Here is a 17,110-nt window from a genome sequence, read left to right on the forward strand (position 1 = left end):
AATTAATTCTACACAATTCATAACAACCCAACTATAACAATAAAAAAAAAATGGGTTAATGTTTTACAAACAAAAAAGATGATCAAACCAGAAATTCCTAGTGGAACAGCCTTCCATAAATACAACTGACTTACAACATTCCCTTATAACCAGAAGGGCTAGCCAGACAGTCTAACCTTCCCTCGCAATGCTACTGCTCAGTCCCTACAGTATGTATTTTCCTTCTTCCTGTTTGGAATTGCCAGGGATCAACCACCGTACATACCACGTCGCTAATTCTCACCTCACACTGCGGCTGTCCAGAGCAGTGTGAAGTCTGGTATCAAGGCTGGAAATGGTAAAGGGGAAGAAAGGGGAACTAAATGATGCACTGGGGATTCCTCTACTTCCCCGAGTGTGCTTCCTGCATTCTCAGCCACTATTGTACTATCATAAAAATCCCGGGATGTTGATAGTGGGAAGGTACTGGAACAGAAGGTATAAGGAAACTCTCTTCTTTCTGCTCAATGTTGCTATGAACCTAAAACTGCTCTAAAAAATAAAGCCTATTTTAAAAAATCAACACCCAAATCCCTCTTCCCATCCCCAATACCCTGTTACAGGTCTTGCCTCAAGTCCATGTGATTTATAACCAGTGGCTCAGAGCGTCAGGCCAAGATGTAGGTTCTTAGGAGATTATACCAAGACAGTATCCACAGTGCACAGTAGGAAATGTGAGCCTAGCTTTTCATAAAATAAATTCAAGCAGTTTCCGGAGTAGTATTAGAGAGCAGCCCATTATATTAAGGTCCTATTTTTGAAGTCAGACTTTTCTTTTTTTTTAGAAAATATCTTTTTATTTATTTCAGAGAGGGAGAGGGAGAGAGATAGAAACATCAATGATGAGAGAGAATCACTGATCTGCTACCTCCTGCTGGGGATCGAGCCCGTAACCCGGGCATGTGTCCTTGACCGGAATCAAACCCAGGACCCTTCAGTCAGAGGCTGACGCTCTAGCCACTGAGCCAAATCAGCTAGGGCTGGAGTCACACTTTGTTTTAAATCCCAACCCACCACTTATTAACCGGGTTACCAAATAAGCTTTTAATTTTTCTGTTCTTCAATTTCCTCATCTGTACCATGTGATTAAAACCTACTTCCACAGGGTTATTTTAAAGATGTACGTGGGATATTGTTGGGTGAGATAGTAAGTGTAAAGCACTGAGCCCCAGGCCTGGCACATACATAATCATGTAGTTAAGTTCTCAAGAGGTGATGGAGGCAGCAGGTGTAACACACTATTATAAGAACATCATGAATCACTGTATACAAATAAGAGGCAACTCTGGAAAACTGGCTTTGGATACCTACCCATAAAAAAATGACTTTTATTCCCAATGGAAAATGCTTTCCACTAAACTTTTAATTTCAGGCCTGCCTGTATTTTAAATAAGGTTACAACTGTAAAAATTGTATTCCTAAATTTCCTGTGAATCTCTGTTGATTTCTAAGCTTTTAATTAAAAAAAACAAAACAACAAGTTTATAAAAACTATATGGAATATGTGCACTTGTATTATAAATATTTGTACAAAAGTACAAATAAAATACATGCAAATTCCATTATAATGGTTGCCTATGAAGGAAGGAAATGAGACCAAGGGAAGGTTTAAAGGTGACTTCAAAGGTATCACTAACGTTTGGTTTCTTTTCAAAGGAAAGAAGAAGACACAAAGTAAATATGACAAGAAGGTTAATATTTGTTGGTTCTGGGTAGTGGGAAGCTGGCTGTTTCTTGTATTCTCTGCATTCTTCTGTAATTGTTTATTTTTTCTAACTTAAACACACACAGAGCTCTCTCCCTAATTAAACTTTCCAGCTAGTCTAACTATGAAACAGAGAAACCAAAAAACAAGAAAATATTATGGTACATTTCTGATATTTTTAGAAATAAGTATTTTCCTTAAAGTTAGTTCATAATTGTTGAATATCGTGAGCAGCCATGTGTGTATTAAACCTCTCTCAAGTCTGGCCAGTGTGGCTCAGTGGTTGAGCGTGGAATGTATGAATCAGGAGATCCAGTTAGATTCCGATCCAGACACATTCCCAGTAGGGGGCATGCAGGAAGCAGCAATCAATGATTCTCTCTCATCATTGATGTTTTTCTCTCTCTCTCCTTTCCTCTCTGAAATCAATAAATATATATATATATTAAATATAGATAAACCTCTCTCAAAGTTTTAAATTGGCCTATTAACACAAAAAGGATATTCTAGTTTTGCACTGTATTCAGAGTGGGCTTATCAGTTAGGTAACCCTAATAAATCCAGAAATGAATTAATAGGTGTGGCAGCCGGTCTCTGACATGGCCCCCAATGATCCTGATGTTTCCTGTTACACACACTCTTGTGTAGTCACCTCGCACATCCTAGGGTTGCTTTGTGTGACCAACAGAACACAGCAAAAGCAATGGAATAGCACTTCTGAGATAAGGTTATAAAAGAGTCCAGCTTCTATTCTGGGTTCTCTCTCCGATCACTCCCTCTGAAAGAAGCTAACTGCCATGCCACGGGATACTCAGGGAGCCTATGGACAGGCCCCCGTGGCACAGACGGAGGTCTCAGGCCAATATCAGTGAGGAAGTGAGACTTGCCAGCAACCATGAGTGAGCTTGGAAGAGGATCCTCAAGCCCCAGGTGACTGTAGTTCTTGCTGACAGCTCCACTTGCAACTTCAAGAGAGACCCTGAGCCAAAAGCATCCAGCTAAGCCACTCCCAGATTCCTGAGAAACAATAAATGCTTTTGTTTCTAAGGTACTAAGTTTGGGGGTCATTTGTTAAATGATAATAGAAACAGGAATATCACAATATAAGAGCTAATTAGAATTAAGAAAAATGCTCTTAAATTCAAAAGCTTCAGAACTAAATTATATTAAGGCTTCGTTAAGATTATAACTGCACAAAAGGAGACTATCTACCTATATATATAAAAGGCTAAGCAACTGTCTGACCATCCAGTACTTATGACGTGCACTGACCACCAGGGGGCAGACTCTCAATGCAGGAGCTGCAGAGCTGTGGTGACTTGGCAGTGGCACACCTTTGCAGAGTGCCCTCTCGCACTCCAGGACCCCTTGGGGAATGTTGGAGAGCTGGTTTCGACCGGATCCCCGCAGGCCAGGCCAAGGGACCCCACCTGCCAGAGGGGCCCTGCTCACTCCCCAGACGCCCCGGGCTCCAGGGCATGTCCAGCCCATCTCGCCCAGTCACTCCCTGCCGGCTACCTTCTAATTAATTTCCTTTCAATGTGCACAAATCCATGCATGGGATCACTAGTATATCATATAACATCTCAGTTTCAAAATGAAATTCAACAGTGTGGTGATTTCCGGAAAAGGGGTAAGGGGTGTGTAAGAGAGTATAGGAAGGATAAATGATGATGGAAGAAAAATTAAAAAGTCAATAAAATTCCATTAAAGTTAAAAAAAATTAAATTCAAATCTATCATTTTCTTAATTTTATAGGTACCAGATAGTATCTTGAATACTGTATTATGAAGTAATATTTCTCAGTATATGCTACTCCATGGAATACTGCTTCCTCAAGAAAGTTAAGAGCTTGTTTCTGAAAAACTGATCCCATGTTCAAATAAATTTGGGAAATAAAAAATAGTATATATCTAAGGAAAAGGTATTATGGAAATAATAAAACTTGAAACAGCCTTTGCCTAATGGGCCAGGGAGTAAGAACAAGTTTTTAATTTAATCTAGGTGGGGTCATCTAGATTTATAGAGAAAGCAAAGTCCTAAAATTTGGTTTTCAGATAAAAATTAAATCATTGATTTTTTATGCATTCATTGGTTGCTTCTTTATTTATTGTTGACAGTATCACAGATGTCCACCATTTTTCCCTCCTTTGCCCCACTCCGCCCAGTCCCCTCATTAAGATCTTTCTAACCCGTACCAGTGTGGCTCAATTGGTTGGAGTGTATTCCCCATACACCAAAAGGTGACGAGTTCAATTCCTAATCAGGGCACATACCCAGGTTGTGGGTTCGATCCCAGGTCTGGGCACCTGCCAGAAGCAACCAATTTTTTTTTTTCTTTTTCTCTCGCTCAAATGAATAAAAACATATCCTCAAAAACAAAACAAAACAAAACACAAAACACCATATCCTCAAGTGAGGATTTTTTTAAATGATCTTTTAATGTTGATTATATATTGAAATAACATTTTGGAAATACTGGGTTAAGTAATATACTTATCAGTCATTAAAACTAATTTCACTTGTTTCTTTTCACTGTTTCACCATGTGAACACTAACTTTAAATTATGTATGTGACTCACATTATATTTCTATTGGCTAGTGCTGCTTGCTGCCCATGTGAATAAGTAATTCTAAATACTGCCAGGAGGTAAGATGACCTGATTAGTGCCTGTCTCGAGTCCCAGGGCCTGTGTTTAAATCTTTCCCACATGTAAGACAGGACACGCTAACTCTGCCTCAGTGTCCTCAAATGTACAATGACAGTAACAGTATCTGCCCCATAGACTTCAGTACAGACTACAGGAGAAAAGCTACGGAAAACAGGTATCGGGTATTAGCATTATTACTTATTAACAAAGCTGGGAAGAGCACGCACGTCTCTCAAAGAAGTGAGGAATGTAGGGCACTTAGCTGATCTTGTTGACTTAGTGCCACACTGGAGGAGCTGGCGATGGCCCGGGCTGAAGAAAGCCCAAGCGCTCCCCAACTGTGTTCCTTCCTCTCTGCTGTGAGCACCCAGGAGCTCAGACAGCAGCTACTCACCCAGGAGCGCACCTGAGGCATGTGAGCGCCTGAGTTTACGGCACAGCACAAACCAAATCACCATCATAGTCCTTCACCTGACACAGCTGTCTTTTTTATAATATACTTTTATTGATTTCAGAGAGGAAGGAAGAGGGAGAGAGAGATGGAAACACCCATGATGAGAAAGAATCATGGTGGATCGCTGCCTCCTGAAAGCCCCCCACTGTGATGGAGCCCACAACCCAGCATGTGCCCTTGACTGGAATGGAACCTGGGACCTTTCAGTCGCAAGCCACCACTCTACCCACTGGGCCAGACCGGCTAGGGCCGTGGTCGGCAAACTGCGGCTCGCGAGCCACATGCGGCTCTTTGGCCCCTTGAGTGTGGCTCTTCCACAAAATACCACGGCCTGGGCGAGTCTATTTTGATGAAGTGGCGTTAGAAGAAGTTTAAGTTTAAAAAATTGGGCTCTCAAAAGAAATTTCAATCTTGTACTGTTGATATCTGGCTCTGTTGGCTAATGAGTTTGCCGACCACTGGTGGGCAACACAGCTGCACTGAATGAAGCCTTCGTTTCATACATACTTTGCTGCCTTCTGTTTGCAAAGTACAGATAAAGGCATTGGATAAGTCATACCTGGAGTTCTGTTCGACCTGTTTTTTCCCAATAAAGACTCTAAAGCTGTAAAAATCAGGTAGCTCCTCAATAAAAGACACATTCCTACTAATGATTTAATTTTTACCTGAAAAACCAAATGTTAGGACTTTTCCTTCCCTATAAATGAACCATTTGTTCTTACTCCCTAGGTCCATTAGACAAAGGCTGTTTCAAGTTTTATTATTTCCATAATACCTTTTTTATCTTCTTGATGAGAAGTAAAATATGACAGACCTAAGAAAAAGTTTAAATTTTCAAAGGGAAAAAAAAAAGTAAAATAACTAAACGGGAGCTTAGAAAGAGATGAGCCTCGTTGCTGTCAGAAACAATCCCCCAAGTCCAGTTTGACAGCCAGGGGATGATGATTCGGCTTCTCCCCGGGGCCTCACCTGACAGCTTCCCCCTCCCCTCCCCTCCCTGTTCCTCCCCTCCCCTCCTCGGGGCCGCGGAGACCAGTCTCTTCGCCCTTCGCGGCGGCCCACGTTTTCTTTGCAGAAACTACCTACCAGGCGGCTGGTTGGAGGTGAAAGGAAAGCGCCTGGAGGAACCGAGGTCAGGACCGCGCGGTCCGGACAGGCTCCCTCCTGGCCCCGCCGCCCGCAGCCCCGCCGCGGGGCCCGGCCGCGGAGCACGCGCCGCCCTCCGGGATGTAAACATCGCCCTCTCCCCGCCCGCCCCCGCCTCCCTCCCGGCCCCGCGTGCGGACGCTCGGGGAACCGGGGGCAGACCACGTACCCTCGGAAGTGAGGCGAGTGAAAGGTTTCAGCAACTCGGCGAAGCTCAGGTGGTTGAGGCGAGTGAGCCGCTCGGCGTCGTCGCTGCACAGCGCGGCCACACAGGGCACGAAGGAGTCCGGGATGAGCTCTTGCACCGACTGCACACACTGGGCCATCGCTCACGGCCGATCCGCGGCTGCAGCAGCCCCGGCCGCCGCCCGCCGGCCTAACCCGGCCGGGCGGGGCCCCGCAGGGAAGCCTCGAGACCAATCCAAGGACCCGACTCCGCCGCCTCGGCGCCCGGGGCCCACGCCGCCGACCCCGCCCCGTCACCGTCGCTCCTCCGCGCTCGCCACGGCGGCTCACGTCCCACCCATGAGGCGGACACGCCGACCAGCCCCAGGGAATCCTTCCGATCGCGAAACCTCGGTCACTGCCCGACCGGAACCGCCATGTTGAGGCCGAACCCTGACCCACCGGCAGAACTAGTCCCGACTGCCCCCGCGCTCGCCCCTCACGTGACGGCGTTAAAGGAGGCAATGGGGGCGGGGACAGAGCGGAGGAGAAGGAAGTGGAGAGCGACGGAAGCCGATTGGACGCTAGCACCGGAAGTAGTGTGGCGTCTGGAACCCTGCCGCGGGGCGGGGTTGGGGCGGGGCTACGAGTGTGGTGGGCGGGGATACGAGCGTGGTGGGCGGGGCCCGGCGAGGGCGGTCCTCGGCGTCACAGCAGCTTTGCTCGCAGGGTCTCCCCGAAGCCCGGCGCGGTGCGGGGTCCCGGGCGGGCCCGCGCTGAGCGTCAGCGCTGTCCGAGTGGCAAAGGCGCCGCTCGCCTTCCACGCCCACCGGCCTCTGTGGGACCCCAAAGGCTCTCTGGGAAACTAGGTAAACGGCGTCCTGCTTGCTCGCCTCGCCCTGCCCTGCCCTGCCCACGCTCCCCGTGCAGCGGCGAGGGGCACCTGCTCCCTGGAGAGGGCGCTGCCCCTCCCGCACTGCCCCCCGCCCCCCACACACTCACACCAGCCCGGGGCGTGGCGGGGGGGGTCCTGTGGAGCGGGCCCGAACAGGCCACGCATCCTTTGAACACAGACTGCCTTTGAGAAACACACTGCCACGAATGTGAGCTCCACCCGAGAGCAGAAACGCGCGCCCCGCGTGTCCTGCAATTACCGGGAGTGGCGGGGGAACGCCCCGGCGCCCGCCTCGCTGCGGGTCGCAAGGAAAGGGTGTGCCTGCTAACGTCCGAGTCGGCCGTCTGCAGCCGCTGCCTCGTCACTCCCCAGCCCCCTGCTCCGCGTGTACTTCCTAGCGGTGGGGGTCCCGGAAGCCAGTCGTTACGGAGCTGTGGGGTCCTGAACCGGTCTCCACCCCTGGCCTTCATTTTTGCAGATTGTTCCTCTAAATCGGTAGAAGGGAACGGGATGCGTTTTACTATCGCGTTCCTCAGTGGTTCGAATTGCTTCTGGATTCTATGCCCAGAGTGTAAGGCAAGGGAAAGTGCAGTGTGCTCTCCTGGTTCATGGTGCCTCGATATAAAGGAGGTTTCCCCAGCGTCGGTAATGCAAACGGTCGGATTGTCTGACACCGTGAGCTGTTTGCTATGCTGGGGACTTATGACAGGTGAGACGTATGACTCCCTTCTGTACACTGAGGGATGGGAGGTGGGAGAGGACTGTAGGACATGATGACGTGGCAGCTTTAGCCTCAGGTCAGTCATGAAAAGGCGATACCTGCACGTTGGGGATATGGAAATTACTTTTCTTAACCCTCTCCGTGCCAGGGCACCTGCTGGAAATTCTTCTCGTGTACCCTGGGGTACGTATGTTCCCTTGTGAGTACCTCTGATGTCAGTCCCTTGCGTTTTGTAATGTAAGAATCGCATACGATTGAATATGATGAGTTAAAAGACATAGATTTTTGGAAACAGGGTTCCCAAATGCAAGCATACTACTTTATCTGGTACTCAATTCAAAAATTAAAAAGGCAATTTATTTTTTTACACAAAAGATACAACAAGCTGTTTTACATTCTGTAAGAAGGATTTTCAAGGGCAATTTAGCTTAAATTTACTTTCTGGAGATGTAATGCACCTGCCATAAAATTCACCCCATTATAGTATACAATCCAGTGCTTTTCAGTATAGTCAGGAAGTTGTACAACCATTACTACTGTCTATTCCCGGAACATTTTCATCACCACCAAAGAAACCTGATACCCATTACCAGTCACTCTCCACCCCACGCAACTTCTAGCCCCTGACAATCACTGATATCCTGTCTGTAGATTTACTTATTCTGTGCATTTCCTATAAGTAGAATCATACAACATGTGACTTTGTGTTTGCACCTTAATGTGTTCAAGGTTCCTCCATGTTGTAATGTGAATCAGTACTTCCTTCCTTTCTTTTTCTTTTCTTTTTTTTTTTAAATACATTTTATTGATATTTTACAGAGAGGAAGGGAGAGGGATAGAGAGTTAGAAACATCGATCAGCTGCCTCCTGCACACTCCCTACTGGGGATGTGCCCGCAACCAAGGTACACGGCCTTGACCGGAATCGAACCTGGGACCCTTCAGTCCACAGGCTGACGCTCTATCCACTGAGCCAAACCGGTTAGGGCCCTTCCTTTCTTATGGCTGAGCTTAAATGGTCTTCTGCTTGGACTTGACAGTCTCCCAACACATTCACACACAGGGTTTTCAGTGAGTGATTCACTGTAAAAATCTATTTCCCAGTTAATCTAAGGCGTCCATTTCCTCAGGTCAGTACTGCTCTCAGTAAAGGTTAAAGCTGAGTCACTGACACATTGGGAAACATGGACTGATGGTGTAACATCAAATTGTAGAAATGGCATTCAACCATTTCACTCACATCCCATTGAGTGAAGTCGATTGGTCACACCTATCTCCAAAGAAGACTTGGAAAGCATAGGTTGAGAGGTTCTGTTGCTAATGAAGAGGAGGAAATGAATATGGGATAACCGTCAAGGGTCCCCAGCACACTGTATTAAGAAGGAGGTACCCTGCGGATGGTACTTGCGTGGGGACCAAAGATACCACACTTCTCTCGTTTCTCTGACTCCTCCAGACACTCGCTCTTTTTGCAGCACACGTCCTCTGAGCCATTCTCGGTGTCCAGGGTGCTGTGATTGGCCAGGCCTTGGCAATGTGCACACCCTCAAGGCCAAGAGGACAGATTCTATCACTGAAAGAAAGGAAGCTTGGAAAAAATCAATAAAAGAAAGGAAGCTTGCTGGACTAAATAAGACAAGAAATTAAGGATCTGTTTTCCAAGTACCGAAGGTGAGGCTCAGCTTTCTTCTTCACCAAAATCAAAGAATCCTATAGACTGTCAATGGGCTTGTATGCTGTGTTAGCACATGTTCATGATTTGTTTTATTTTGTACATATAATAAGACTGTTGGCTGGTGTGGTCAGTTTGAAACAACACATACACTGAAATCAGAAGCATCTGGATGTAAAAGCAGTTCTACCACTTGTGAGTAAAAATAATGTCACCATTACTGTCCTCCATATATCAAGCATGGTACTTTACATACATTGTCCACTACTTCTGTTTCTCACACAAACCCTGAAAAGGCCGAAACCGGTTTGGCTCAGTGGATAGAGCATCGGCCTGCGGACTGAAGGGTCCCGGGTTCAATTCCGGTCAAGGGCATGTGCCTTGGTTGCGGGCACATCCCCAGTGGGAGGTGTGCAGGAGGCAGCTGATTGATGTTTCTCTCTCATCGTTGTTTCTGGCTCTCTGTCCCTCTCCCTTCCTCTCTGTAAAATATCAATAAAATATATTTAAAAAGAAAAAAAAAAACACTGAAAAGAACCTGTCACCAACTTTCAGATGTAGAAACGGAAGCACAAAGCCGTTAATTAACTTACCGAAAGGCAGTCAGCACAGGAGCCACCAACAGCCAGCCTGGTTTTCAACCCTGGAGACTTGATCAGTAGGATAAATTGCTTTTCCATGTTTCCTTGCTTTGAAAGCACCTACAGAAATTTTAGTTTGCAATAGTATGTATTATCTGTGACTTTTAACAAGTTACTTATCTTTTATGAGCCTCGCTTTCTTTATCTATAAGCTTAGAAGTTTGGGGTTAGAATATTGTGTTTGTTTCAATGTGAAGATCTGAGAATATGAACATTCTTTTCACTATTATTAAATTTCACTACGTTAACAGTAGATGGTGCTATTGAGTACTGGCTTTAAAACCCAATAAAAACAATTCTAATGACTGAATACATAGTCCTCAAAGGAGACACCTACTCAGAGGGTGGGAGGTCAGGGGATGCTCAGAAAAGTTGCACGTTCAAGTTTGTTAAGCTGAAAAATGTTTTGTTATGCTACTTTAAAACACTAAAAAACGAAAGGTTTAAATATATAATCTGCATATTGGCCCATACTTTATTTTTTTTACTGTACTGGATGTTTTAAGACAACTTATTAACATTAATATTCTGACTACAAAAGATGGCATCTATTTCTCAATTATATTAAGAATGAATCATAACCATAATTTTGCATTCTAAAGCTCATAATTGTATTTTATACTTATAGGTATTTAACCTCCATATATAGCTTCCTCTAATTTAATCTGCAGCAAGTAAAAATATATATTTTCACTCTTATACTTCTAAGATGGGTGAGGGTGCATGGAAATATTGAACATCTCAACCGCAAACAATTTTATAAATGTTTTATTTCTCAAGATTTAGTCTAAAAATAAATACAGGCCCGGCTGGCTTGGCTCAGTGGTTGAGTGTCAACCTATGAACCAGGTCAGGGTTCGATTCCCAGACAGGGCACATGCCCAAGTTGCAGGCTCAATCCCCAGTGTGGGGTGTGCAGGAGGCAGCCAATCGATGATTCTCTCTCATCATTGATGTTTCTATCTCTCTCTCCCTCTGCCTTCCTCTCTAAAATCAATAAAAATATATTTTAAACATAAATAAATACAGTTGCATGCCATATTGATTGCTGTCATAGACCCATGATTTCCTATTTAGGGAAAGTTACAATACTTATATGTGAGGAAACAGTCCTAGAGAGGTAAAATAATTTTTCCGAAGGTTATAAGCCTAGCTTCCCAATTTCCTGACTTCCAGTCTCAAGCACTTTTCATTATACTTTCTCAGTTTATATATTAACTAAATTTTGTGGGGTTTTGTTTGTTTGTTTGTTTCTTCTGATTTAAGAAATTACTTAGAGCAACAGGTATTGTTTTAATGAGTACTTCCTTTTTTTGGTGGCGGGGGTGGGGGGGTGGGAAGGGAGAGAGAGAAAAAGAAACATTGATCGCTTGGCTCCCATATGCACCCCGACCAGGGATTGAACCCACAACCCAGGTATGTGCCCTAACCAGGAATCGAACTGGTGACCTGGTGCATAGGACGACACTCCACCAACTGAGCCACACCGGCCAGGACTAATGAGTACTTCTCTATAAATATTTGTAATTCTAATACATTAAAAGTTACTTTAGCTACATAAAAATAAAAGGAATAGTTATAGCTGCTAATCAGTACCCTAAAGCTATTTACTTTACCTTTTAGCTAACTAGCTATGCGAGTTAAATATATATGTGTGTGTGTGTGTGTGTGTGTGTGTGTGTGTGTGTGTGTAATTAAAAAAAAAATTAAAAAGACCTAAACACATGGAATGGCATCTCACGTTCATGGATCAGAAGACTTAACATCATTAAACGGGTATTATACTAAATGAGTAAGTCAGAGAGGACAGATACCATATTAATTCACTTAAATGTGCAATAAAAAAACAAATGAACAAACAAAACAAAATAGAAACAGACTCATAGATACAGAGAACAAACTGAAGGTTGCCAGAGGGCAGGGAGGTGGGGGAATTGGCAAAAATAAATAAATAAAGTGAAGGAGAATAAGAGGCACAAACCACCAGTTATGAAAAATAAGCCACATGGGTGTAATGCACAGCATTGGGAAAATAGTCAATATCATCATCATAATTCTGTATGGTGACAGATGGTTACTAGGATTACTGTCGTGATCACATCATAAGGAATATAAATGTCGACCTAACTATGTTGTACACCTGAAACTAGTATACAGGCAGTCCTCGGGTTACGTATGTCGTTTCGTGGTTATGTCGCCATCTCCGATTTATTTGTAAAAAAAAAAAAAAGTTCCGTCATTTCACCATATGTACATACGTGTGTGCTTTATGTTTTTTTATTATTTACCACAAATAAAGGTCAGGAATTGTTATCTTTCTTTTAAATTTTTTTTACTGTCACTTCATTCCTGCTGTGTCTGTGCTCCATGTGAGTGACGTAAGTGCTTATGTAAGTGGGTTCCGACTTACGGCGAAAATCACGTTATGTCACGCCGTAGGAACGGATCTCCGACGTAACCCGAGGACCTACTGTAATATTGTATGTCCAATATCCTATATAATAAAACCCTAATATGCAAATCGAACAGTGGAACAACCAGTCGCTATGACACACACTGACCACCAGGGGGCAGATGCTCGATGCAGGAGCTGCCCCCTGGTGGGCAGTGCGCTCCCACAGGGGGTGTGCCCACTCAGCCAGAAGCCGGGCTCATGGCTGGGGAGCGCAGCGGTGGTGGCAGGAGCCCCTCCCGTCTCTGAGGCAGGCAGGTGGTAAGGAGTGAGGGGTCCCATACTGCGAGAGGGTGCAGGCCCGGCTGAGGGCCCACCTCTTCCCCACCCCCACAGTGCACAAATCTCATGCACCGGGCCTCTAGTACTTCAATAAACAAGAAAAATGAGTGAAGGATATAAAGAGAAAAATCAAAGTTTTACTTGGTGGCTGTATAAATTAAATGTCCCACTTCTGAAAAGAATTTGGTGGCATGTATCAAGAGCTACAGAAATGTTCATAGTCCTCCACACATTGATTCCACTAGGGAGAATGCATGTCATTTCATTTCATTCAACAAATATTTGTTGACTACTTTTCATATGTTAGGCATTGCTCTAAACTCTAGGGTTTAGAACAGGCCAATAAAGACCTGGCAATTCAGGCGTCCTCAAACTAGGGCCCGCGGGCCACATGCGGCCCGCCGAGGACATTTATCCAGCCCGCCGGGTGCCGCTGCCTGTCCTGCTTAGCAGCTGACTCGTCCCGGGCCCGCAGTGCGCATAGGAATTTGTTCATAGTTGTTGTTTTTTTAAACTATAGTCCGGCCCTCCAACGGTCTGAAGGACAGTGAACTGGCCCCCTGTTTAAAAAGTTTGAGGACCCCTGAACAGATCATGAGGGTTAGAGGTTTGAACCCTGTGTTGCTCTCCATGGTTCTGAACCATACTTAAACCCATCGACACAGTCTACTTCACTAATATCCCCTAGGTCCGTGGTCGGCAAACTGCGGCTCGCAAGCCATATACGGCTCTTTGGCCCCTTGAGTGTGGCTCTTCCACAAAATACCATGGCCTGGGCGAGTCTATTTTGAAGAAGTGGCGTTAGAAGAAGTTTAAGTTTTAAAAATTTGGCTCTCAAAAGAAATTTCAACTGTTGTACTGTTGGTTTTTGGCTCTGTTGACTAATGAGTTTGCCGACCACTGCCCTAGGTAATCTTCCCCAGAATTGTGAAGCAGAGCAGAGAAGAGAGAGGAGTAAGACAGAAATGTGGAATCCAGAAGAAGACAAATCATCACAAAGGCATAGCCACTTAGATTCAGGCAGAAAAAAAAAAGATTTCTTTTGAGATTATTTTCAAATAGTTTCAGCTGCAAGGTTTCACAGTAAAGGAAACAATCAATAGAATGAAAAGGCAACCTATGGAATGGGAGAAAATATTTTCAAATTCTATATCTGATAGAGGGTTAATCTCCAAAATATATACAAATGATCAAGTGTCCTATGAAAAACATGCTCAACATCACAAAATCATCAGGAAAATGTAAATCAAATGAGAGAACATTTCACACCTGTCAGGAGGGTTACTCTCAGAAAAACAAGACCAAGTTGGCAGCGATGTACGTTGTTGATGGGGATGCAAAAGGGTGCAGCTAATACATAAAACAGTATGGTTCCTGCCTGGTGTGGCTCATTGGTTGGAGCATTGTCTCTTGCACAGAAGGGTCACAGGTTCGATTCCTGGATGCCCAGGTTGCAGGCTCCACCTCCAGTGGCATGCAAGAGGCAGCTGATGAGTGTTTTGCTCTAACATGGATCTTTCTCTCTTTCTCTCTCTCTCCCCCTCTCTTTTCCTCTCTCTAGAAATCAATTTTTTTAAAGTCTTTTAAGTAAATAAAACAGTATGGAAGTTCCTCAAAAATTTTAAAAATAGAATTACCATATAATCCAACAATCCTACTCTGGAATTCCAAAGAATTCAAATCAGTATCTTGAAGAAATATTAGCATTTCAATTTTATTACAGCACTATTCACTGTAGCCAAGATGTGCAAACAACCTAAATGGCAATCAACAGAGAAATGGATAAAGAAGTTGTGCTATATCCATGTAATGGAATATGATTCGGTTTTTAAAAGAAGAAAATTATGGACACTTCCCTTGGCGGTCCCAGATCTGTCTCTTGCTTCAGCAGTGTTTGGATGGAATAGACCCGGGGACCCAGCCTCCAGCCACTCTTCCTGTGTCTTATCCAGTCTCCACCTTCAGAACCACCTCTGAGACCAGCCAACACATTGGGGTTTTTTTCTGCCTTAACTCCTTATTGCTGAACAACCATGAGCTCCCAAATTCGTCAGAATTATTCCATCAAGGTGGAGGCTGTGGTCAACCACCTGGCCAGCCTGCCTCTGTGGGCCCCACATTACCTCTCCCAGGGCTTCTATTTCGACCGACCGTGATGATATGGCTCTGGATGGCATGGACCACTTCTTCCTCGAGTTGGCAGAGAAGTCACAGGGCGCCCAGCATCTCTTAAAGATGCAAAACCAGCATGGTGGCCGCCTTCTCTCCAGGATGTGCAGGATGAGTGGGCAAAACTCAGGATGCCATGGAAGCTGCCCCGGCCTTGGAGAGGAACCTGACCCTGGCCCTAGTGGAGCTGCAGGCCCTGGTTCTACCCGCCAGAGCTCAGCTCCGTGACTTCCCAGAGAACCACTTCCTGGGCGAGGAGGTGAAACTCATCAGGAAGATGGGCCACACCTGACTCACCTCCGCAGGCTGCCGGCCCCCAGGCTGGGCTGCGCGGGTGTCTCTTCGAAAGGCTCCCCCTCAAGCACGACCAGGAGCCTGTGGAGCCCAGAGGCCTTTTAGAGGCCCCTCTGCACCCCCCTGGTGTCTTTTCTTATAAGGATACTAATTCTCTTGGATCAGGTCCTCACCCTTAGGACCCTACTTAACCTTAATTACTTCTTAGAGGCCCCATCTTCAAATACAGCTACATTGGCGTTAGGGCTGCAGCATATGAGTGGAGGGGAACACAAACATTCAGTCCATAATATTTGAAAATCCTCAAATATTTAGAAGTTAAACAACAGACTTCTAAGTAATCCATGGGTCAAATTAAAAAAAAAAAAACAAACACGGAAAATTGGAGAATATTTCAAACTGAATGATAACAAAAATACAAGCTACTCATTTGGGGTGGAGAGGAAATGCAACGAAGGCAGTGCTCAGAGAAAATGTTAGAGCTTTAAATTCAACAAACAAGTGCTGGCGAGGATGTGGAGAAAAGGGAAGCCTGGTGGGAATGTGGACGGGTGCAGCCGCTATGAAAACCGCATGGAATTTACTCAAAAACCTAAAAATGGAACTGCTGTTTGAACCGGTGATCCCACTTCTAGGAATATATCCTAAGAAGCCTGAAACACAATCGGGAAGAATATATACACCCCTGTGTTCATAGCAGCACAATTTACAATAGCTAAGATCTGGAAACAGCCCAAGTGCCCATCAGTAGACGAGTGGATAAAAAAGCTGTGGTACATCTACACCATGGAATGCTATGCAGCAGTAAAAAAGGGATTTCTTACCCTTCACAACAGCATGGATGGACCTGGAGAGTATTACGCTGAGTGAAAGAAGCCAGTGAGAAAAAGATAAACACCACATGATCTCACTTATAAGTGGAATCTAATGAACAAAATAAACTGGAGAACAATATAGTTCCAGAGACATGGAGGCATGGAACAGGCTAATATGTCTCAGAGGGGAGATGGGAAGAGATTAAGAATAACCAGTGGACACAGATAATAGTGGCCTGGAGTGGGCAGGGCTGGGAAGAGGAGGGTAAAGGGGAGGGAATTGGGGGACATCAATGTCAACAATTAAAAACAAAAACCGAAAAACATTGGTCCTCTCTTACACGTCATGTCTGAGCTCTTTTTCTCCTAGACGGCATTTAGAAATCAATGTGCTTTCTGCTGACAGGCAGTAGTGACACAGTAAATGTAGGTTTGGGCTGATACTAGCTTAAAGTAAACATCTGAATAGTGTCCATATTTTTAAAACATAAAATTTAAATAGAACTTAGGTTGTAACCGTAAAATGACAGGAGCTCAGTTCTTATTTTTGGGCAACATTTCCACGGCACTTCCTGTTACCTATTTTAAGGGCCGACACTGACTGTCCCTGGGTAGAAAATTGGGACGCCTATTTGAATAATTTTGTTCATCTACTTTCCCATTGATCCCACTGTTTCCAAAGAAAGCAAACAAAACAAAACAAAGAACAACCAATTTAGCCCTAACCAGTTTGGCTCAGTGGATAGAGCGTCGGCCTGCGGACTGAGGGGTCCCAGGTTCGATTCCGGTCAAGGGCATTGTGCTTTGGTTGCAGGCACATCCCCGGTGGGGGGTGTGCAGGAGGCAGCTGATTGGTGTTTCTCATCGATGTTTCTGACTCTCTATTCCTCTCCCTTCCTCTCTGTAAAAAAAATCAATAAAATATTTTTTTTAAAAAAAAAAAAAAGAACAACCAATTTAGTCATAGTTACTTGGATAACTCAGACCAAAGGTGGTCATTTGGTTTGAAT

At 44.8% G+C, this 17,110-nt stretch overlaps 1 protein-coding gene and 1 long non-coding RNA gene across 6 annotated transcripts in view; one reads left to right on the forward strand and one right to left on the reverse strand.

Moving 5' to 3' along the window:
* TRAPPC8 (trafficking protein particle complex subunit 8) overlaps nucleotides 1–6,692 on the reverse strand; it is a 70,306-nt gene extending 63,614 nt beyond the window's left edge. For 3 of the 4 annotated variants that reach the window (XM_080685958.1, XM_080685957.1, XM_080685956.1), the window contains exon 1: nucleotides 6,165–6,648. In XM_080685958.1, coding sequence (XP_080542084.1) covers nucleotides 6,165–6,321 — 157 coding nt within the window. In that variant the 5' untranslated portion in view covers nucleotides 6,322–6,648. Of the gene's footprint in view, nucleotides 1–6,164 lie in introns of all 4 variants that reach the window. The other variant, XM_080685959.1, reaches the window with a different exon arrangement.
* Nucleotides 6,693–6,843: 151 nt separating this feature from the next.
* LOC308256186 lies at nucleotides 6,844–16,445 on the forward strand. 2 transcript variants are annotated; one of them, XR_013961415.1, is made up of 3 exons: nucleotides 6,844–7,029; nucleotides 7,534–7,730; nucleotides 9,232–10,395. It is a non-coding gene; the product is annotated as an uncharacterized lncRNA (long non-coding RNA). The 2 variants fall into 2 exon arrangements; XR_013961416.1 differs by lacking the exon at nucleotides 6,844–7,029 and adding an exon at nucleotides 14,384–16,445 and having other exon boundaries at nucleotides 7,206–7,730; nucleotides 9,232–9,446.
* The last annotated feature ends 665 nt before the right edge of the window (nucleotides 16,446–17,110 follow it).

Source organism: Plecotus auritus (assembly GCF_963455305.1).
Source record: "Plecotus auritus genome assembly, chromosome: 8".
NCBI classification, from domain to species: Eukaryota; Metazoa; Chordata; class Mammalia; order Chiroptera; family Vespertilionidae; genus Plecotus; species Plecotus auritus.